We start from the raw sequence: 24,612 nt of genomic DNA, 5'->3' as shown, positions 1-24,612 counted from the left end.
ACTTAAGCCAAAATATGTCCTTAAAAATGACACAAACTACATTAAAAGAAGTGCTCCCTAAAAGTTATATCATACCAAGGGAATGAGCAAATTCTTTGGTGCGAGCACCAGACAGGGGTTTGGTCAAGAGATCTGCAACATTATCAGTTGACTTCACATACTCAAATGCAATCTCACCTTGTTTAATCAAATTTATAACATAATGATACCTCACCCTTATGTGTTTCGTTTGGTATGAAATTGCTTCAGACTTGGCAATACACATGGCACCTATATTGTCAGCATATATCTTGCATGGCTCTAGGACAATGCTCTCCTGATTTCTTCCTTTCAAGAATTCCTTGAGCCACACAAAGTCCGTCGAACACTCGTACATTGCGACATACTCGGCAAAGGTTGAGGATGAAGCTACATCCACTCTTTGCTTCTTACTACGCCAAAATACTGCTGCATTTGACAGGATAAACACATACTATGAGATCGACACTGAATCATCCTTATTGTTTGCAAAATCTGCATCAACATACGCTTTTAATTTTTGTCCTGACTTAGAGAAACACAAACAATAATCTTTGGTTGCCTTTAAATACTGAAGGACATGAATAACATTTCTCCAATCTGTGACAGGGATTATGACAATATTGACTTATAAAACACACAGCATTTGCAATATCAACTGTAGTCAGGCCTGCAACATAGAGGAGCATGCCAACACACCTCCTATATTTGGCTTCGCAAAACTCCTCAGCACATTCATCTCTTTTTAGGCTAGTAGAGCCCATCTCTAGTGGGGTACTCAGTCCACGACAATCCACCTTGGAAAACTCCTGCAAGATCTCTTCGATGTAAGATTTTTGACTTAAGATTAGGGTGTCACGGGTAGGCCTTTGGATTTGGATGGACAAAAAATTTGTAACAGGACCCAGATCCTTCACTTCTAACCTATTGCACAAGAATTCCTTTATCTGGTCTACAACCTTTCTTACCCCAATTAGGAGAAAATCATCTACATAGATTGCAATAATTAAGCCCACCTTTGAGTAAACACAAGGATCTTGAACACACTTTGACATACCATACTCAGATAATAGGTTGTCTATGTGATGATTCCAATTTCTCCCAGCTTGCTTCAGTCCATACACACTTTTCTTCAATTTATATACAAATCGCAAGGGGTCCCCACTTGAAAAACCAGGTGCTTGTTCCATAAAGATAGGAACATCTAAATCACTATTTAAATAGGCACCAATAACATCACAGTGGTCGTAATTTCCCAGTTATTTTCTATAGCTAAGGACATCAACAACTTAAGAGTTTTTCTCTGTACCACAGGGCTAAAAGTTTCAAAGTAATCAACCCCCTCTATCTGACTAAAGCCTCTGCCTACCAGGCGAGCCTTGTACCTAAGCACCCTTCCATTCACTCGTTTTACAGTGAATACCCACTTACTCCCAACAACATTTGAACACACAGGGCGAGATACCACTTCCCAAGTGCCCTGCTTCACCATATTATTCAGTTCAGTCAACATGGCATCTTTCCAGTGATGTGAATCAAAACGGCTGAGTGCCTCCTCCGCGTTCATTGGCACTCCTGGGGATGGGTTGTCCCTTGACATATTTGCCATCAGGCAGCAAGGCAAAGAACAAGCTGCCTTTGGGACCGGTTGTCTTTGAGAATACCTGTGTGGCATCTCCCCTTGGTCCCCTAGTGGAATTTCCTCAACACCTGAAACCTCCCCATGGGCCAGCACTTCTCCTTGGGCTATCCCCTGGAATGACTCCTCACCCTGGACCGGTTCCTGGAATGGCACCTCTCCCTGGACTGGCACCCCTTCTTGAATTGGTGCCTGGAATGGCACCTCTCCCTGGACTGGCACTCCTTCCTGAATTAGCGCCTGGAATGGCACCTCTCCTTGGACTGGCACCCCTTCCTGAATTAGTGCCTGGAATGGCACCTCTCCTTGGACCGGAACCTGAAACTCCTCTCCCTGAGCTGGTGCTCAAAGGCACTCCTCTCCCCAAACTGGCACCTCGGCTAACACTTGGAGTGCCACACTGAATGATACTCCGCGCTGGAATGATGCCCCTCCCCAGAATTGTTCCTCTTCTTGGATTGGGAGAGTGTGTGTCACCCCCTGTTTTTCATGACCTTTGGATTTGAAAGGGAATATATGCTCATGGAAAACCACATCGCTACTTACGATCACCTTCCTCCCTTTTATATCCTAGAGACGGTACCCTTTAATGCCTTCTTGGAGTCCAAGTAACACACACTCCCTAGCCCTCGGCCCCAACTTGCCATCCCTGTCTTCTTGTGGAATCCATCCCCAGGATTGACAACCAAATACCCTAAGATGTTCTAAACCACTCTTCAATAGCTTTATCCCCAGCCAACGCTCCATATGAGCCTCAAAGTTGATAGATCTGGATGATCTCAGATTCCTTAGGTAAACACTAGTCTGCAGAGCTTCTCCCCAAAAGTAAGCTGGCATACCTGCTGCCATTAATAGGTATCGGATGATATCACACAGAGTTAGGTTTACACGCTCCGCAGTCCCATTTTGCTGGGGTGTGTGTACAACTGACATGCGATGCAGAATCCCATTTTCATTGAGCAGTGACTGGAATGCAGCACTCACATATTCTCCTCCTTGATCCGACTGAAACTCCTTAATTTTTCTCCCATGGAAGGTCTCACACTTCTCCTTGTATTTCTTGAACTCTCCTAAGCAGTCACTTTTCCTAGCTATGGCCACAGCTGTCACATGTTTTGTCCCTTCATCCACAAAAGTCACAATGTAACGCTTACCTCCCAAAGATGGTGGTTTCATTGTACCCATCACGTCCGAGTGGACTCTCTCCGGTGCACCAACCACTATGACTGTCTTTCCGGTAGGGAAGCTTGCACGCTTCATCTTGCCTTGAATGCATGGGATACACGGGGTCCCTCGTACTTTTCTTTCTTCTTTACGTAGATCAAGCAAGTGATCCATCTTGGCTAGGATTTGATCACACGGATGCCCTAATCTGCTGTGCCATGTCTCACGACTGACCTTTCTAACCTCTTTCTTGTTTTAGGCTTTAGGCTAAGAGTAAGGCATACAACCAACATAAGTTTTAAAGCAGAGAAAAACACACAAAAAAAATGAGTGCAGACCACAAAAAAGAGATACTGTAAACTGGTGTCAAGATTAGGGTAAGGTGAATAAAATTAAGAACTTAAGAAGTATGTGCCATGAAGTAAAAATCATAATTTTGACAGCCACAAATACATAGTATAGTAAGATTTAATAGCAAATGAGTGATAATAAAAAGAATGGAAGCAAAAATTCTTTTTCAATTATCCCTCCATGAATAGAGTGGAAAGCAAGATGTAAGATAAGAAATATTGAAAAAAATCTACAACATGCATAAAAATACAACTTATAGAAGAAGTCAACATTTAAAAAGTGTGAGGTAAAAGTATATGAAATAGAGAAGTGACAAGAAATCTTACCGATAGGTCTTAGATGACAAGAACTGAAAGGGTTCCCCTCGTAACCAGGCAGACAGCTACAAGAAGGTGCATGATTGAGGACCTGACAGATGGCATCTATGCCGCATACTCCTGGGCAGGGATCCCGGCATTTGTTATTTAGACAGGCTCTAGTCCTATCGCAGTCTGTGTTCAAGACACACTCTGGCCTACATTCTGAATAGGCATCTCCATGGTACCCAAGAGGGCAATAGCAATCGGCAGCCGTAGGCCTTGGTTTGCAACGTGCATTCGCTCCACAAGGAAATGGATTGCAAGGGTTGACCGGTTTCCTTCTTCCATAAAATATCTGTTTTTTGACCAAACCTTTTTATGACCAATGAAATATAATAATTACTAATTATTATATTTCATTGGTCATTAGAAATACGGTCACTGGATAGCGCTACATCCTAATTTAGAGTAGCATTACCTATTTCAGACCAGCAATCATTCACAAAAACGGGGCTTATGAGCATTGTTTTTCAAGGTAACACTTTGACCTAGGCTTGAGCAATAGGTTAATTGATCCATATATTAAGATGATCTCAGTCATCACAGTGTACTGAACCTTATCAATGACATTGAATATCAGTGATCTACGGCAAAAATGAGTTGATAAAATGTCATTGTTGCCAATGAGTCCACAGGAATCGTGGATATCACAGGGATGTGACAGAGTTTGATGAGCCATATCTACTCACCAATGAATACACTGAAAAGAGCACTATCTCATGCTACACGGAAGAGCCAGTGTTCAGAGTGTAGCTTAGGGATTGACTCGCTCTCATCAATGAATAGGCCTAATCCTTAGATGTTTGACCCAATCCAATTTCCTCTAATTAGCCACAACAAATATTCAGCACCAATCACTGAGACCTATCAATCAACAACTACTTATTGATTGCCAACATACACGAATCACCGTACCCTATCTATCATCACCATGATCATTAGTCAACAATCCTAAGATTGGTTTGATGCAGCTCTATATCGGTTAGACCCTATCTATATACGGTGCAACCTCGATAAAACGACACCCCACGGTGCACCAATAAACACTCGCAATAGCGAACTGTCGCTTTACCGGAGGTGGAGCAAATAATAGCCAAATTACCTGTTGCGAACAGTTATACAGGAACAGGAGTGGTGCGGCGACTGACAAATTTATATCCGATAAACGTAAGCATAAATCCAGACGAAAGGCGATTTTTTTTTCCATCACTAAATTTCCTTACTCAAACAACAACTAACTATTCAAACAATTAATAAGCGCCGCACTGAATAAAAACCATGAAAAGCATTGTTTTGTGAATCATTATGCCAATGCACAACCGACGAAGCCATTTTTCTATGCACTTAATTAGTGCATTTACGTAATCATTCTATTATTTTGGTATTTTCCACTGAAAATTCAAAAATTAACTGATACAACTGTATCGCGGTTATTTAATGCCTCAAATGTTTCTGTTGGTGTATGTTTATTGTTCCTGTACGTTAAGCGGCAGTGAAGTGAAATAACGTATTGCATTTGTTTCTGCAGTCGAAAATGGTGTAAGGTTGTAAAACGTTCCTGCCTTGGAAGACTTTTTCAATCAGATAATGTAATGTTTTCATTATCTACGGTAAAAATTTTGCTAAGCTTGAAAAATGATGTGATAAAAATTGCCGTTGTTAAAAAAAAGTCCCTTCTTGAGTGTTACGCTCGCGACGTATTTGAAATAATACACCGAGTTTACCACGGCACTGCAAACGAGAGTCAGTTGTTCTGTGAGTTCTTCCAGCGGCCACCAGGGGATGCTTGGCTACCCATGTGACGGGAGAGAGCGCCAGTAAGACTCCGACCACTGACGCGAATAGTGCACCCCTGTGAATCCACAACGGAGAATAAATACGTCCATCCGGACAATTCACGCTGAGTGTCATTGCATCGTACATCCTACATCATCGCTAAGGCGCACTACCTACCTTTAGAGGCATCATTGCAAGAAATACCTCGTACTGCAAGGGTTTTGTCGGGGAGTAGGATGTAAAAAAGTTCCGTTTCGTCAATGTTATATCACGCGGGGAATACTTCTTAAGATACTTAGGATCGGAGTCCTTTCTTCCACGACTTCGGGTTTACACCACAGGGATCACCAGCAATTATGATGGGAGATAACGCTTTGGTGCTTTGCATTAGTATAATCAACGTTCCGCACTCTTGAAATTCTCGATTCGCAATCTGTCAAAGATACTGGCAAGGATCATCTATAGAAGAATGGAACGAAAAGCAGAAGAGTACTTGGATGAGGACCAATTTGGATCCAGAAAAAACAAAGGCACAATGGAAGAAATATTGGCTCTAAGACTGCTCATAGAGAAGAGAATGGAAAAGAACAAGCCAACATTCGTTGCGTTTGTGGACTTGGAGAAAGCATTTGACAACGTGGATTGGAGCACAATGCTTGGAATCCTAAAGGAAATTGGGGTTCTTTATAATGACAGAAGAATCATCCACAGTTTATAAAAAAACCAAGTAGCCGTGATAAAATTAGGGCCCAGCTGTGAAGAAGCAAGAATTAAGAAAGGAGTGTGACAAGGCTGTAAATTGTCACCCGTAATTTTCAACGTTTACATTGAAAAAGCCATTAATGAAATCAAAGAAAAGGAATTGGGAGTGAATATCCATGGAGAAAAAATTAGCATGCTAAGATTTGCCGATGACATAGCCGTTAAAGCAGAAACAGAGAAGGATTTGAAAAATATTCTGGTTAATATGGGTAGGGTAATGAGTAGATATCAACTGAAAATAAGCACGAAGAAAACCAAGATCTTAGTATGCAGCAGAAGAGAAGAAGTGAAGACCAACATTAAAATAGGGACGCAAAAACTGATAGAGGTGGATGAATTCTGTTATTTGGGAAGCAAGATAACTAGTGACGGGAGAAGCAAGAAAGAAATTATCAGCAGAATAGCACAGGCGAAGAGAGCATTCCACCAAAAGAGAGACCTGCTTACAGCGGGACACTTAAATATGGAAGTAAAGAAACAATTCATAAGAACCTACATCTGGAGTATGCTCCTATACGGAAGTGAGGCATGGACAATGACCGCAGCGGAGAAAGCTAGGATAGAGGCCTTTGAAATGTGGTGCTACAGAAGAATGATGAAAATCAAATGGATCGACCGAGTTAGTAACGAGGAAGTCCTATAAGAAGGGTAGGAGAGAAGAGAAGCCTCATGAAAACCTTAATAAGAAGACGGAACAACCTTATAGGCCACATCTTCAGGCATGATGGCCTGATGAAGACATTCGTCGTATGACAAGTGGAAGGCAAGAATGGAAAAGGAAGACCTCGAACAAAATATATGGAACAAGTAAAGAGAGATGTGAAAGAGAAGAAATACGTAGGTGTGAAAAGATTAGCTGATAGGAGAACTGAGTGGAGAGCTGCGTCAAACCAATCCTAGGATTGTTCACCAGTGATGATGATGATGATGATGATCCCTGAAATACTCCGATTTAGGCTTAGGCATAGCCCCTTTCTCAGAAGTTCCCGCAGATTGGAGTGGGCAAAACCACCCGAACAAAGCTCCTTATAACTCAACAAAGTCTGCATTCCTTGGGAGCTTTTGTTTTTTTTAATTGTGAAGAGCAAATAGGAAGATAAATTAATTTCGACACTCTCATATTACTCCTTCATTTTTATTTCCTCGCTTAGACGTGTTTGGTGTTTTTTTGGCCATGTTGTCTGCCATCAAATGCTTTCTATTTACGCAACTCACGGACGTGCGGGTATGCTGCCGACTGCTTTCTGCCGCCCGAGGAACAAAAGAAGATCAAGCATTCGCGAATGCTAATGCAACAGTATTTTCACCAAAATGAACTACTTATTTATCGAACGACAATTTACTACATGAATTTGAGACTGAGCACTCCATGTTAACTTCATTTCTAACAGATCACCAGAATTTTACAGAGATTAGGGACCCTTGGTGAAGGTATTCCGGCGATGGAAACCCTCGCTATGGAGAGAGCCAACACCAAAGGGCCTCGTTCAAACGAATATTTTAACATGCTTATCGTAGGGTCAATTGACGGGGCATCGCCTATCTCTCGTAATAGCGGGGTCTCGCTATTGCCCGTATTCAAATTTCCTAACAAATTACCCTCTTAAACCTCTCCTTTGGCTCAGATACATTGACGACATTTTTATTCTCTGGTCGCATGACATCAATTCCCTTAACACCTTTGCCTCTTCACTTACTCTTCCGCCTCAGTTTCTTTCACTTCTTCCATCTCTAACACCAACATCACTTTCCTAGATGTGGACATTCATCATTCCGAAAATAACAAATTCAAGACATCGGTCCACATCAAAGCCACCAACAGACAGCAATACCTCCACTATGACAGTTGCCACCCACCACATACCAAACGTTCAATCCCTTTTTCTCTCTCCGTCCGTGGTCACAAAATTTGCAACAACCCCGAAGACCTTGAGAAGTTCCTTTCCAATCTACACACTTCTCTTCTCCGCGCGGGTACCCCGATAAACTGTTAATCAACAAAATTAGAAAAAAACCTTACAGATCCAATAAACCCCGTGTCGAAAAGAATTGCTCTCCATCTCTTCTCACTACTTACTTCCCCGGTGCTCATGCTTTACAGGACATACTGAAGGACTTGTACCCCATTCTCTCCAACCACAAATCCACCTCACAGATTTTCCCCTCTCTTCCACGGATCACGTATAAGAGACCACCTAACCTCAGCACCATATTTAAAGCCACCCGTCCCCTTCAAAAATTGAATTCAGTCCCCACTACCCCACCCTCGCCGTGCAACCGTCCTAGATGTAAAATCTGTAAAATCTTCTCTCCACCCCCAGCCTCTTTCCTCTCCAAACTTAAATTCCTCCCGAAATCTCCTTCTACCACCTGTACCTCTACCAACATCATATACCTCCTTCAATGCAACTTCTGCCCCGCTTTTTATATAGGCCAATGCACCACCCCCCTCAACCTTACAATAAATATTCACCGCACTTCCCGTTGTCCGTCATCCCCACACGCATCTCTCCCGGTCCCCACATATTGTTTATCGCATGATTCCATCTTTAATCAATGTTTCAAAGTTTCAATCATTGCCTCCCTGTTACCCACTGACTCGCCCCTCAATCTCCACACCCTCGAACTGGCGTGCATCTGGCATTTGCAAGCCAACAAGCACCCGGGTTTGAATGTATATTGTTGAGTCCGCCCCGCCCCAATACACCTCTCCCCTCTTCCCCCCCTTTTCCCTTTTCCAACACACTCCTTCCCTAATCATTTTCTCCTTGGCTGAAACCACCTTTTCCCTTTTTCCAACACACTCCTTCCCTACTCATTCCCTCCTTGGCTGATGAAGTAGCTACAACTACGAAAGTCTTCCAGTTAATTTTTCGTGTGAGTGTTTCCTTTTTTTGTGTCTATGTTTAGTGACCGTGATTTGAACCTTCATATTATGTGCTACGTTGCATCCCATTTCTACAAAATATTGAATATTTGTGCCTGGATCGGCCAGTCTTCTTCTTCTTCTTCGTCCGTCCACCGGCTGCCTCTTCGGTTCCTGTTCTGTGAGTTGTAGCTGACCTTTCTCAGTTTGGAAATTTGAATACGGGCAATAGCGAGACCCCGCTATTACGAGAGATAGGCGATGCCCCGTCAATTGACCCTACGATAAGCATGTTAAAATATTCGTTTGAACGAGGCCCTTTGGTGTTGGCTCTCTCCATAGCGAGGGTTTCCATCGCCGGAATACCTTCACCAAGGGTCCCTAATCTCTGTAAAATTCTGGTGATCTGTTAGAAATGAAGTTAACATGGAGTGCTCAGTCTCAAATTCATGTAGTAAATTGTCGTTCGATAAATAAGTAGTTCATTTTGGTGAAAATACTGTTGCATTAGCATTCGCGAATGCTTGATCTTCTTTTGTTCCTCGGGCGGCAGAAAGCAGTCGGCAGCATACCCGCACGTCCGTGAGTTGCGTAAATAGAAAGCATTTGATGGCAGACAACATGGCCAAAAAAACACCAAACACGTCTAAGCGAGGAAATAAAAATGAAGGAGTAATATGAGAGTGTCGAAATTAATTTATCTTCCTATTTGCTCTTCACAATTAAAAAAAACAAAAGCTCCCAAGGAATGCAGACTTTGTTGAGTTATAAGGAGCTTTGTTCGGGTGGTTTTGCCCACTCCAATCTGCGGGAACTTCTGAGAAAGGGGCTATGCCTAAGCCTAAATCGGAGTATTTCAGGGATCATCATCATCATCATCATCACTGGTGAACAATCCTAGGATTGGTTTGACGCAGCTCTCCACTCAGTTCTCCTATCAGCTAATCTTTTCACACCTACGTATTTCTTCTCTTTCACATCTCTCTTTACTTGTTCCATATATTTTGTTCGAGGTCTTCCTTTTCCATTCTTGCCTTCCACTTGTCATACGACGAATGTCTTCATCAGGCCATCATGCCTGAAGATGTGGCCTATAAGGTTGTTCCGTCTTCTTATTAAGGTTTTCATGAGGCTTCTCTTCTCTCCTACCCTTCTTATAGGACTTCCTCGTTACTAACTCGGTCGATCCATTTGATTTTCATCATTCTTCTGTAGCACCACACCCTCCACACCCTCGATATTGCTTGCATTTGGCACTTTCAAGCCAATAGCTTTCCGGGTCTGAACGTCGCATCCTAACGTCTATTCCTAACCCCCCCCTCCCCATACACCTCTCCCCTTACCCCTCTTTTCCCTTTTCCATCACTCTCCTTTCCTCACCATTCATACTTCAGCTGAGAAAGAAGCCTCAAGTGCTTCGAAAGCTCCGAGTTTATTTATCCAATGTGAGTGTTTCTTTTCTGTGTCTCTGTGTTTATCGATATTGACTTGAACTATTTATAGACAAAGAGAAATATGTGGCGGAAGGTTTAAGGCAACTGAACGACCCGACTTCCTATTCTCCCTTCCCTTATGATCCCAATCCGCAATTTCAAAAAGAAATCTTCTCCTTTCTTAAAAATTTTGGCCCCGCAGAAGGACTAAGCCCCTCCGATATTAATCTTATATCACCTGCCGATTTCAACACTCCACAATTCTATCTTCTCCCCAACATACACAAACTCAATAACCCTGGCCGTCCCATTGTGTCTAGCCGCAATTCTCCAACCGAAAGAATATCAGCCCTTCTAGATCACTACTTGCAACCTCTTGTCACCAACCTCCCATCTTTCATAAAAGACTCCTATCATTTCCTAAGCATACTTAACTCAACCCCTATCCCTACCGGTACCAATCTCCTAATGGCGACAATTGACGTCGTTTCACTTTATACTTCCATTCCCCACCACGAAGGCCTCAATGCCCTCAACTACGTTCTTGCCCAACGCCCTCAGCCTCACTCTCCCTCCACCAACTTCATCACCCAATTAGCTGAACTGATTCTAAACAAAAACGCCTTCAGCTTCAACGACACCATCTACCTACAGAAGCGAGGAGTCCCGATGGGAACCAGAATGGCCCCAGCCTACGCAAACCTCTACATGGGTCACCTGGAAAACTCTTTTTTAAATTCCCAAACCCTTAAGCCTCTCCTGTGGGTCCGCTTCATCGACGATATTTTTTTACTATGGGCCCATGGGCGTGATTCGCTAGACACATTCATTGCATCCCTCAACTCCACCTCATCCGTTTCTTTCACTTCATCAATTTCTGCTTCCTCCCTTACCTTCCTTGACATAAACATCCGCCTTGAAAACAATACCTTCAGCACATCCATCCACAAAAAACCCACCAACCATGAACAATACCTGCACTACACCAGTTGCCATCCACCTCACACCAAACACGCAATCCCCTACTCCCTATCAGTCCGTGCCCATCGCATCTGCAACAATTCACCATCTCTTCAAAGAGCCACACAGAACCTCCATCATGCTCTCCTCAAACGAGAGTATCCAGAACCCCTACTTAAAAAGAAAATACTCTCTCCCTCCGAACAGTACACCCCACGCACCAAAAAAGAACAAACCAGGAAACTTAATCTCACCACCACATTCTTCCCGGGCACTCAAAAAATAAAAAAATATTAAAAGATCTGTACCCCATCATCAGCAAAAACAAAATCACGGCTGCTCTTCTTCCATCCTGCCCCTCCATTGCCTACAGAAGAGCACCTAACTTAGGTAATATTTTAAAATCCACCCGCCCCCTCCTACGGCACGCACTGCCCCCACCTTCCTCCCTGACTCCATGCAACCGCCCCCGTTGCAAGTGCTGCCCCCTGCTACGCCCCACCACTTCACCTGTCATCAATAGATCCTCCTCCACACCGTCTTGCACTTCCTTCAACGTTGTATACAGGCTATTTTGTAATTTTTGCCCCTCGTACTACATAGGAGAATGTACCACACCCATATCCATCCGAATGAATAACCACAGGCACTCCTGCAAAACTCCCCCCTTTCATGAACCCATCCCCATTCACACTTCCTCACACAACAATACCTTCGACCAATGCTTTTCCCTAACCTTCATTGAAGTTTTGCCAGAGAGGGCAACCATCATCGAGGTGAGGACGAGGGAGATGGCCCACATCTGGGTTGAAAGGGCGTTTGAAACGCCCGGGCTAAACATCGCCCATTAAAAGCCAAAACAAACCCTACCCTCCCTTTCCCCACCTCTCCCCTCTCCCCTTCCCCTTCTTCCACCCCCACTACCTCACCAAGGAGGGCGACTGGAGGAACTTGTTTGTCTGTCCACTTTGCATTTACATGCGGCTGCACGGATTGTGACCAAAGTTAGTACATAGGTGCATCTTATGTTCCCAAACCCTGTAGTGCTACTTTTGGTTGTGTCTGACACATCCTCTCCTGCGTCATTTTCTCATTACAGTTTGCTGCGTCATGTTGTGAAACTTCTGTAGTTGGACATTCTGCCGGGTAGGCACCCCTCTTGATACAATCAAAGAGAAAACAAAAAAATACTGCTATGAGACCATGTATTCCAAGTTCCAAGTTTCCCAATTCTCTCATTACAATCCTTTCCGAGCAACGCCGGATGGCCTGTTAGTTAAATGATAACTGTTTGTACTGAAGCATTCTAATAAATTTCAGATAAAGGTTTTTGCCATGCTGAGGTGGACCCCTAGATTGGTTTTTTGGTGTGGTCCACATTGTCGTCATGGTGCTAATAATGTTTCTCCAACTCTGCTGTAGGTACCCTAGAGCGGGGATGAAGACTACCAATGGCACTGCAGATATAACTCGAAAACCAATATAATGGTTCAATCCAATGAATTTTTTCAGTGATATCCAAAGAGAAAATCTACCATTGCCCAAGCCTACTCCGACTACTATCGTCACCATGGTTCTTACCAGGGGCGCAGCTAGGAATTAAGGCTGGGGTGGGGTTTAGGTGCAACTAATATTGGGGGGTCTGGGGGTAGGGAAAACCTGCCAGGGTTAGTGGTAGATGCGACATTAATAAAATATGATTGCTGGTCTGAAATTGGTAATGCTACTCTAAATTAGGATGTAGAGCTATCCAGTGACCGTATTTCTAATTATTGGAGGCAAGAATTTGTGGTGAATAAAAATCTCAAATTTCGTCATTAAAAATGACCCATTTCGGGATAAAAAATGGGAAATGCCTCTAAATTTCGGTGTTTAAAAAATATTCATTCATCCAAGATTTCTCAGCTGCCATTTGGTTTTATTTCTGACATCACCATGCAGACATCTGTGAAAAATCTTAAAATATCCATAAGAATTTTCAATATGTTGGTTTGAACCCTTGAAGTGATGCCTACTGTTTCCTTTCAAAATAATATTTGCTAATATTATGTGATACTTTCATTTATGGGGTCCACATTTAATGAACATTTATTGAAAAGCAGGGGAAAACATTAGTTTCTCCTCTATATTTCCTTAACGTCACTGGAAAAAATGAACAATATCTCATAATGACTGCAAGAATTTATCCATTCAATAGAATATGCTGAAAAAAATGAACCATGGCCAAGGAAAAATATGAAATGGGAAATCGTGATGTTTCCAGCAATGCTTTCTGCAAAGGTAGTGAACCCAATCAAGGATGAAAATTACTTTTGCCAACAATAAGAAATAACTTGCTACAGAATAGAGTACCGTACTTATCTGAAATAGTCTCCCCTTTTTTTCAAAAATGTCTGTGGTAATTATAAAGGGGGGGACTATATTCAAATGCATTTTTTAAATTTATACCTGAAACTGAAGCCTCAAAATAGGGGGGGACTATATTCATAGGGGGACTATATTCGGAGAAATAAGGTAATTGACGCTATATATTGGGACTGTTGGAACAGCACAGTCCAGAAATCAGAGATACCCACGAGGTACGTTGTAACAGCTCTTGAACGGGTCTCCAGTTTGTCCAGGTCTACAGTTGCATATTGGGCTGTGGTTTATCTCTTCACACCTGGCACCGATGCCGCATGCTCCTTGGCATGGGTCGATGCATTTCTGATTGACACATGCCTTGGAAATGGGACACTCAGAGCTCACAATACATTCAGGCCTGCATGATGGAGGAGAGCCAAAATAGCCAGTGATGCACGAGCAGACAGCATGACCGTTCACTTCACGACACTGGCTGTTTGGACCACAAGGTGATGGACTGCAGGGATTTTGACGTTCCGTTGGGATATCTAAAATAGAAAGTGGCAATGATATTATGACTTTTGGAAAAACTGAATTAACACCTAACACAAAATTTACCACAAAAACTTTTACCTCCACTCTAACAAAAGCCATTAAAACTTATACAAACTTAACTCTAACAATAAATTGATGGACATACTAATAATTCTAAAGAATTTAATATCTTTAGCAGTTTTACCAATTGCCAACAAAGAAACAGCATAAAAACATTGATAACACGCCATGGGTTTGCTCACTTTGGAGGATAATAAAATATTCTAATTATTATGTAACTAAAATTGAACACAAATTCCAAATTTCATTTTCCACAGTAAAAATAAGATTTGCTACATTTAATTCCGGCCAAGTCTGCCAGAAGTTAGTCATTGACATCATCAACATCCCGCTTGACCCGTTTTTCAACAAGAAAAATCGCATCGAAAATGCTGGAATTCGATTTTTCCCTTATAATTTTTTTTATTTAATTAGGTAAGGGACTTAAACTCTTACCGGTAGATAAAGAAAGGTACAAAACAAGATAAAAGTTTCAATAAACTAATGCAGTTGTTATAGTTGAAGTTATGTTCGATAAAATTGCGTAGGGGAGAACGGGGGAATGGCGGTCACTTAAGAAACTTTGGTTATAACTTCCATCAATTTTAACACATTTGAATGCTTTTTCAATTAAATTAAAGCATATTTATTAGCCTTTGACTACCGAGATTCTTACCACTTTAAGTCAGTTCATTCCCAACAAATAAAAGGATATTTATAAATGCAGAAATGACCACCATTACCCCACATGCTGGGTAATGACGGTCAATGGTTCGGGTAATGACGGTCAATGGTTCGGGTAATGACGGCCAATGGTTCGGGTAATGACGGTCATGAGACTTAAATAAACAGAAGACATTTTTTGCTATTAGGTATATGTTTATTTACTCTTGTTTTTAACTCAATATTGATCAATTATGAAATAACTAATTGAATTTAATTTTCCCATATCTTAGGTACTCGATACTGGTCAATTTACCAACTATTTCCTCTTCTTTAACCACCCCAATATCCTGCACATCTGGGAACACAAATATGTCCTTATGGCCCCGATAGCATCGCATAAATTTTATTTCTATCCCCTTTTTTCTTAAATTCATTACCTGTGCCACGAATTCCTTCTTTGATTTCTCATTTGATACCGTAACAAGAATAAAGTCATTCTTTTGTAGAACTGGTTTCTTATCAATGGTAAAACGCTTTTCACTGCTGTAGACTTCTTCAACATCACAAAATTCCACCCAGTCACCATCAGAGGAGTCATTGCAGAGGTCACTCAGCTCCACATTGGACTCAGAAGAAGAATCTTTAACCCTCTTTTGTCTTTTATTGGCAGTCACAAATAAAGGTGAGACTTTTCTTTTTGCAGTTGCGGTAGACTTAGACTGACATAAGAAACACCTGTCTCTCTTTTCCTCAAGTACCACTTTTTGAGGTGACTCAGTCAGTATAACGGATTGTTGCTTTCTTACCGTTGGTTTGTAAGTCCCACTTGTTCCTGGAATTGGTGAAACATCTTCAAATGAAATGTCTGTAGCTGTTGGTTTGTTGGACCGAATGGGAATCTGATGATTTACCTGCGGTTAAATTCGATTGTTAGCATCAAATGGGAAGTCTTCATCAGAGAATATGTTAGGGTTCATTGGATAGATGCCGGTACAAGCAAATCCAGACACTCCTTTTGCAATTGTGGCTACATTGGAGTATGCTCTATTAAATAACTCAGCAATTTTATACATAGTGATGGGTTCACCAGGTCTACTCTTCATTTGGAAGTCACACTCTTTGTAGAATGCACGTTTAAGTGGTCCATAAAACACAACATCTAATGGTTGTAGACGGTGTGAAGTGTGCGGAGGCAGAGAGAGCATCACAATGTTGTTCTCGCGGCAGAATGTGTATCCCTCTAAACTGATGTGGCTCCCATGATTATCGAGGATAAGAAGAGATGGTTCATCTTTACTTGCTTTCGCATGTTTTTGATAATGCTTAAGCCACATAAAAAAAACCTCTTCATTGGTCCAGCCATTCACAGAACAAGCATACAATGCTCCAGTGGGTCCATTGGCTTCAAGGTTTGGGGTCACCCGATGCCGAGCATAAATGATCATAGGTGGGATATATCCCCCAGCTGCATTCATACAACAAATGACAGTGGTTGTTTTTCCTCTTTCCCCTGATGTCACTGCACCAATTCTCTTTTGTCCTTTTGGCCCTATTACTTTCATAGTTTCATGAACAACTGTAAGCCCTGTTTCATCCATGTTATAAATCTTGCATGGAGGGAACCTATATCTCACCATTACTTTCTCCAAATTCTCAAAAAATAATGAAATTTCCTCTCTGTTGAATCCTCTTATTCTATTGAGACTTGTTGCTTCAGGTTTTCTCACTGACACTGAAGGGTTTCTCTTCAGGAACCCTTCCAGCCAGTCTTTACCAGCTAGACGATTGTCTTTGTTGAATCTATGTTTTAGATTTACCTTTTCAGCATACTCAAAAACTAATTTTCGTAATTGCAAGGGGGTCAGTCCATAACACATGTTGGCTAGCGTCTTGACATTCCCTACAATTTCTGCCTCTTGCTCTTTTGTAAAGACTGCTTTTCTACCCATACGTGGGTCTCCCATTCCTTGAGTCATAAATCTCTGCTGCAATGTACTGAATGGGATCCCATACTTTTTAGCAGCTTGTCTCAGGCTAGTACCCATTTCAACATCGGCACGTGCATTGCTTACGTCTTTGGCAGTCCAGTGTGCCTTCTTAGTTGACCTTTTCCAGTTCCTTGGCATCTATAACAAATGCAAATGATCAGGAAAAATATTCGTCGTGACTACATCACAATAACGAGGTTCGAACCGTTTGCGCACAAAATAAAATGAATAGCGAATATGGCCATGGCGCATGCCTGAATTTCCACGTAAGTAACCAAGTTATAACTCTATTTGAGAGTGTAAAGTCTTAAGTTTATGTGAAGAAAATACTTCACATGTTTAAATTGTAAATTTTATCCATTTATGCCTTATATCCAACCTATTATCATTAAGTTATCGGAAAAAGTTAACTCCAGTGTAGTCGTTCATCTCAAATGTTGGCAAAATAGGATAGAGATCCATATCACTACCACTATCCCTGACGAAAAAGTAAAATGGCTATTTTTAAGTTATCATTTGAATTTCTATTCGTTGGAAATGATGTGGGGTATTGGCGGTCAACTGTTGTATGTTGATATAACATTAAAAAAATTCAATATGGAAACCGAAATTAAATGTAAGCCAAATTGATTACACATTTAGGAGAATATTTGTACGTACCTTGCACAAAAAAATTATTGAACCAAAAGCGATACACACTGGCGTTCATGAAGTTAAAAACCGAGCGACAAAAATAAGATCAAAACCTTGCAAAAACCAACGACTGCTCTCACACCTGTAGCTCATGGAGGAAAGTTTCCTAATGGATTCCAATGAAGTATGAGGGCTATCCACAAGATGGCAGACCATTAATGGCGCTTATATTTAAAATACAGAACTGGATATATCACTGACCGCCATTACCCGCTGACCGTGATTACCCCGTTCTCCCCTACTGTATAGTCCCTTTTGCAGACCTTTTACTATAGTTGCTGGGATAAGACTTTTAACGCTATGCTAGAATGTAACTTACTATTCATACACGGAAAAAAAGTTTAGTTAGAACTATCGAATTCTGATGAAATTTATCAAACTTTTGGGTTCATATGGCACATTGAAAAATTCAGTAATTATTACCAAACCAGTTTGATAAATTCTATCAAACTGATTTGGTAATTGTTACCAAAATGGCCACAGCAGTTCGATAAAAACAATCAAAATCGAAAGGGTAATAAAACCGACGTAGCGTGCACATGGGAAAGATTTTCAACCAAGAAAACACTATTCTAATTGAAAATCATAAAATTAGGAGTTTGACGTAAGTTTCTGCAAAAGAAATACAAAAAAGTGGAAAAATAACAAGCCTGCATGAAGCATTGAACGTGGGCCCCCCGCGTGGTTGCAACGATCGATAAGACATGGAAGAGGGTCCTGGCCAATCAGCGCCCAGGGGCCTGCCTATATAACTCGGCGGAAAATTAAGCTTCTCCACTTCGACCTGAAGACGGGAGCAGGATGGTTCTCGAAACCGTCGTCACCCAAAACCGACGAACGCGGCTGGAGCGCCCGGAAACCCATACGCACCATGATCATCGCCGCGGAAACCTACGCATGATTGATTACTTTGTTTCTCGTAAAACTTCTCCGCTGGAAATGAAATCCAGATTGCAAGCCGGTAATCAGTACCTATAGGAAATAAGTCACTTTGGTGACCATTGGTAAATAAACTATGCCCTACGCTACGTCTCCCAAAACTTTGTACTAAGTATTCCAGTTCGAATTTCCGCAGGATATATCTGACACAAGGAGGAGTCGGCGATTTAATAACTTATCAACTGCCTTTTTTGCGAATGATTTTTTGTTGCTTTGGTTGCACACCCCTTGATATATAAGTCAAGGAAATAGCATTGGGGCTCCCATTTACCATTGAGAAGAGATGACGTACCTTGGTGACGGAGCAGAGGTGAAATCGTCGTTGAAATAGCTCAGCCATCAACGCTGTCAGCACAAAAATTCAAGGAAAGTTTTCTGAACAATTGTTAAAAATGTTAGTACATTCTTAGTGCTACAAATCGAAGAGATTTATTAATTTTTTGGAATATTGCTACTCCCAGGTTATCACCATTTATCTAGTGGATGGCTTTATTGGAGGTCATCTCCTGACTGCACCATCAAAATATTTTCTCAGTCAATGCGAAGGAACAGGTTTGAAGAAATTCTAAGGTTTCTGCATCTGGCAGATAATGGGAAGAATGATGGAAAGGATAGGCTATGTAAAGTTCAACCTTTTTTTGAGATTTTGAACAATACTTTCAAAATTGTGAGCACTGGAAAATACTGTTTGGTGTATGAATCAATCACCCCCTACTTTGGTAGATATGGATACTGCAAGCAAATGTATAAGGGAAACTAGTAAGATTTGGGTTTAAATCATGGAGTATTTCCGAATCAAGTGGTCACCTTTATCATGCTGGAGCCAACCTTGAGAGAACAGATCTTGGTCAATGAGGAGATGTAGTTTTAGTACTGGTGGATGAGAGTAATTACCACCAGGTGCAAACATATTTGTTGACAACTTATTTGCATCAGAAAAGTGCTTAGAAAGTTGACTGGAAGGAGCTTATGTGGCACTGGAACACTGTGAAAATAGCATCAAACCTTCCAGAAAAAGCTGCATTTCAAAAATCAAAACGGGGGACTGCTGAAGTTAAATCGAATAGTTTCTAACAATGATAATAACGTAGTTACCATGATTACCAATAGCATATATAATGAAATGAAAACGGCTGTTTTTTATTCTGTTTCCGGAAAGAAAAAAATAATGTTACAATGCCAGTGGCGATCGCAGAATTCAATTCTCACATGGGTGAAATGGACCTGTGCGATCAATTCCTGGCAAATTACTGGACAACAATAAGAATAACAAATGGTGATTCACCTATTTTAAATGAGGCTTGGATGAAATAGTTGTACAGGGATGGCTACGGTATAGAAAACTGAGATAAAGGCTCACACTGCTGTATAATTTCAAAATTCAAATGTAAATTGTTCATGTTATAATACCATAATAATATTTGATGCATTGATGCATAAAAATACAAATTCAAGTATTAAAAACTACTTATGAAGACATGAGTAATGAATTATACAGCAAAAACGTGCATCTACACAATTAGATGATAATGTACATATTTGACCCCTCAAGTGCCCAGACGTATCTTAACATACGTATAGGATTAAGTACTACGCATATGTAAGAGATTTTTTAAACATTTTTTCCCGCATCAGATATGATGTCTAATCATAATTTGAGCGAAAAAAATAAAATATTTTGAAAAAAATCTTCTGGGCATTAATGGGTTAAAACTCTTCAATAATATACAACTTCGCATATGGTTTTAGAAAAGGCAAACGTTTCAGAAATATTTCAATCGATATATCCGCGAAAAAACGGTGTACACTACTCATTTGTTTCCCGGGAAAGTCTTACTTTTTACTGTATTACTCTCAAAATATGGATGTTATAGGGGTAACCTTAGATATGATAGTAAATAAATGTGACCATATAATATCGTCATCTTCGAACCCCCTGACACACGCTCAAAAAAATTAAATTAGGCATATGTCTTTTATTCGGGTACTTTTCGTTACAATTCGGCACTTTTCGAACCCCTACCACTCATCGCATCGGAAATGATGTGGACGATTGGTGACCCCTGCCAGTTCAAATCTATTAACTCCCCATTTCCCCAATACACCCCCAAAAAAATTCAATTACGCATTTTGAAGTCTGCTTTTTGGATACTTTTCGTCACAATTCCACCGCTGATCCCTACCCCAACGACTTATCCCTACGGAATTCATGTGAGCGACTGGTGACCGCTAGCAGTACACCCATATAAACCCCAGGTATCCCCCTGAAACTCTCAAAAATGTCAAATGTGACATTAACTGTCCTTTTTGGGACTTTCTGGCCGACATTACGCCGCACTGACCGTCCCCACATAGGTCTTGAATCTGGAATATTTGGTTAGGGCGGGCCACATTAAACCATACGGGAAAAACCTGAAAATCCCCGATCACCTCCTGGAACCTCCCCTAAAAATTACATTTACCTTGGTTACTCAGAAAAAATTAAAATAATCCAAAAATCACAGAAAATTACGATTTACGAAAGATAAACACAAGATTTCGTCAACTTTTTCCTAGCCGATGTAGATAAAACTCTTCAATAATATACTACTATGCATATCGTTTTAGAAAAAGTAACCGTTTCAGAAATATTTCAATAGATATAACCGAAAAAATTAAAATGGCGGACACTATTCATTTACTTCCCGGAAGTCTTATTTTTTACTGTATTACTCTCGAAATATGGATGTCATAGGGGTAACCTCTCTTAGATATGATAGTAAATGGATGTGACAATATAATACCGTCATCTTTGTACCCCCTGAAAGTCTCTCACAAAAATTAAATGATGCATATATGTCGCTTTTCGGGTACTTTTCGTCACAATTCCGCCGCTTTTCGAACCCCTACCACTCATCGCATCGGAAATGATGTGGACGATTGGTGATCCCTGACAATGCAAATCTATTAACCCCCATTTTCCCCAATACACCTCCAAAAAAATTCAATTGTGCATTTTGAAGTCTACTTTTTGGTACTTTTCGTCACAATTCCACCGCTGATCCCTACCCCAACGACTCATCCCTACGGAATTCATGTGTGCGACTGGTGACCGCTAGCAGTACACCCATATAAACCCCAGGTATCCCCCTGAAACTCTCAAAAATGTCAAATGTGACATAACTCTCCTTTTTGGGACTTTCTGGCCGACATTAAGCCGCACTGCCCGTCCCCTCACAGGTATAGATCTGGAATATTTGGTAAGGGCGGGTCACATTTAACCATATGGGAAAAAACCTGATATTCTCTAATCACCTCTTGGAACCTCCCCGAAAATTACATTTACCTTGTTTACTCAGGAAAAAATTAAAATATTCCGAAAATCACAGAAAATACGATTTACGAAAGATTAACACAAGATTTCGTCAACTTATTCGTGGCCGATGTAGTTAAAACTCTTTAATAATATACAACTATGCATATGGTTTTAGAAAAGGTAAACGTTTCAGAAATATTCCAATCGATATATCAGCGAAAAATTAAAAATGGCGGACACTATTCATTTACTTCCCGGAAGTCTTATTTTTTACTGTATTACTCTCGAAATATGGATGTCATAGGGGTAACCTCTCTTAGATATGATAGTAAATGGATGTGACAATATAATATCGTCATCTTCGAACTCCCTGAAACACCCTCGAAAAAATTAAATCATGCATATAAGTCTCCTTTTCGGGTACTTTTCGTTACAATTCCGCCGCATTTCCAACCCCTGCCACTCATCACCACGGAATTTATGTGGACGATTGGTGATCCCTGGCAGTGCAAATATGTTAACTTATGTATATTATTGAATTTTGATTTTTGAAGTCTACCTTTTGGGTACTTTTCGTCACAATTCCACCGCTGCTCCCTACCCCAACGACTCATCCCTACGGAATTCATGTGAGCGACTGGTGACCGCTAGCAGTACACCCATATAAACCCCAGGCATCCGCCTGAAACCCCTCAAAAATGTAAAATGTGACAGTAACTCTCCTTTTTGGGACTTTCTGGCCGACATTACGCCGCATTGCCCGTCCCCTCACAGGTATAGATATGGAATATTTGGTAAGGGTGGGTCACATTTCACCATATGGGAAAAAACCTGATATTCCCTGATCACCTCTTGGAACCTCCCCGAAAAATTACATTTACCTTGTTTACTCAGGAAAAAATTAGCGGGCCACCGTAAACCATACGGGAAAAAACCTGAAAACCCTCGATCACCTTCTGGAACCTCCAAGAAAAATTAAATTTTTTAAGGTCGCCTTTCCGGGTAGCTTTTGCCACCATTCAGCCCGTGTTCCCTAAACCAACGAGTTATTAAAACCCCCGATAACCCCGTGAAACTTCCCAAAAAATTATTTTCTGAAAGGTTGGGTAGTTATCGTCAGAATTCCGCCACTGTTCCAGATCCTTACGACTATCGGCACAGAATTTATGAGATCGATTTGTGACCACTGGTTGAACACAAATATGAAACCCCCGGTATTTGGTTGAAACCCCCTCTAAAAATTAAAATTTCCCATTAGGTTCTTCTTTTATGGGTACTTGTCGCCGCCACTACGCCACATTGCCCTACCCTTTCCAATCATCGCTACAGAATCAATGTGGATTATTGGTAACCGCATGTATAACACACATTAAAACCCCTGCATCCCTCTGGAGCCCCACTCGGAGGAGGAGACCCGTAATGGGGGCTAAGTGGAGCAGCAGCGGGGGTCCTCCTCACCACCGAGGAGGCGAAGCCGCCCTTCAACTATTACTTCTAGATTTGACTTGACGAGGTCGGTCGGAGGGGAGAGTCGCTACCCGCGGTTGCGCCGCGGCTTCGCCGATCCTCGTTTCAAAATATGCAAAAGCAAAAACGTCTGCAGGCATTAAAAACTAACTTTATATGCATTTCTTATGGAAATTACTCAGGGCCCTTTCCAGGGTCTCATGGGCCCAAGAAGGTTAATGAGAAACCAATGAACTCTTCTTTACTGGGTTCCATTTTGGCGAATCTCGACAAAGGAAAGATAAGATCGAAAGCTTTACTGTACAAGGAAAGATATGAATGCAAATATGTACTGTTATGAATGCCAGTGGCGCAGCGAGGGGGGGGGGGGGGTTATGTGGGATAGGTTCAAGGCTCACATAAATTTTTAAGTTAAATATATTTTACTTAATTGGGTTAATACGAGCTCGTATTACTTACGGAATAGTGCTAGAATTAATAAAATACCCCTCAGAAGGCCGTAAAAATCACCAATATAAACCTTTTACCTTAATTTTTTTCCAGCGGAAGACCTCCGCACCTCCCGCTTACCCTGGCGGGTATGCAATACCTCCAAACCCCCCAGTATTCGTTGTGCCTGAAACCCCCCCTAGCCTTAATTCCTAGCTGCGCCCCTGCCACCAATCATGCGGTTGATGAATATGGCAAATGACAGATTAGATCGAATCTATACTGTAATGGTTCAAGCCCCATTACAATACATTTTACTCGGCGCATTTTCTTCCCTACCTGTTTACCCGCTTGTTCCACGACCTTTCCAAAACCCCACCCCCAAACCATGGCCCGTGGAGGAAGGCGTGGGTTGAGTCAGAGGGGATGAATGTGTTTTCCGTCGATTTTGTATGGTTGTGTGTGAGTGTGTGTTATTATTATTATTATTTATTTTTTCGGTAAAACAAAAATTTAATTACAAAAAGTAGGTGGAGTTTTACATATTTTTGTCAAAAAGTTTAAATGGCGGTTGTGCGAGGGATTGTTTGCGCCCAGGGGGTTGGGACCCCTGCTTGCAATCTTCGCTCCCTCGCATTTCCAATATCAATCATGTCCAATGTCCAACCAATGTCCGCCATTAAGAAGCGCCGCTCCTCGACGAAGCAGCGGCAGATTCTCGAGCCCTTCACCTCTGAACGCGATCACATTCCATTTTCTGTTTCGTCTGCAATCCCCGCCCTTAGAATAAGGTACAGTAGAGTGGTTGCACACTCAGTCCTAAGGGAGACATAAAGGCACAGCAATGAGTCCGGATTCAAGGTATGATGA

The 24,612-nt window shown here is 41.4% G+C and overlaps 2 protein-coding genes across 2 annotated transcripts in view; both read right to left on the bottom strand.

Annotated features, from left to right (window-relative positions):
* The window catches only part of LOC124159674 (adhesive plaque matrix protein 2-like), a 36,868-nt gene extending 21,087 nt beyond the window's left edge, over nucleotides 1–15,781 (bottom strand). The window contains exons 1-5 of the mRNA XM_046535582.1: nucleotides 15,738–15,781; nucleotides 15,369–15,624; nucleotides 14,305–14,311; nucleotides 13,905–14,219; nucleotides 5,603–5,620 (exon numbers count right to left, since the gene is read on the bottom strand). Coding sequence (XP_046391538.1) covers nucleotides 5,603–5,620; nucleotides 13,905–14,219; nucleotides 14,305–14,311; nucleotides 15,369–15,624; nucleotides 15,738–15,781 — 640 coding nt within the window. The remainder of the gene's footprint in view (nucleotides 1–5,602; nucleotides 5,621–13,904; nucleotides 14,220–14,304; nucleotides 14,312–15,368; nucleotides 15,625–15,737) is intronic.
* A 67-nt stretch (nucleotides 15,782–15,848) lies between these two features.
* Nucleotides 15,849–17,057, bottom strand: LOC124159673 (MFS-type transporter clz9-like). The gene has a single exon (XM_046535581.1). The coding sequence runs from the start codon at nucleotides 17,055–17,057 to the stop codon at nucleotides 15,849–15,851; it is 1,209 nt and encodes a 402-aa protein (XP_046391537.1).
* Nucleotides 17,058–24,612: the final 7,555 nt, after the last annotated feature.

This window comes from Ischnura elegans, chromosome 5 (genome assembly GCF_921293095.1).
Source record: "Ischnura elegans chromosome 5, ioIscEleg1.1, whole genome shotgun sequence".
Lineage (NCBI taxonomy): Eukaryota > Metazoa > Arthropoda > Insecta > Odonata > Coenagrionidae > Ischnura > Ischnura elegans.
This window is presented reverse-complemented; position numbering and strand designations above follow the sequence as displayed.

Excerpts from the sequence above, each read along its gene's own strand:
- LOC124159673 (XM_046535581.1), bottom strand. The coding sequence starts at position 17,057 with ATGCCAAGGAACTGGAAAAGGTCAACTAAGAAGGCACACTGGACTGCC.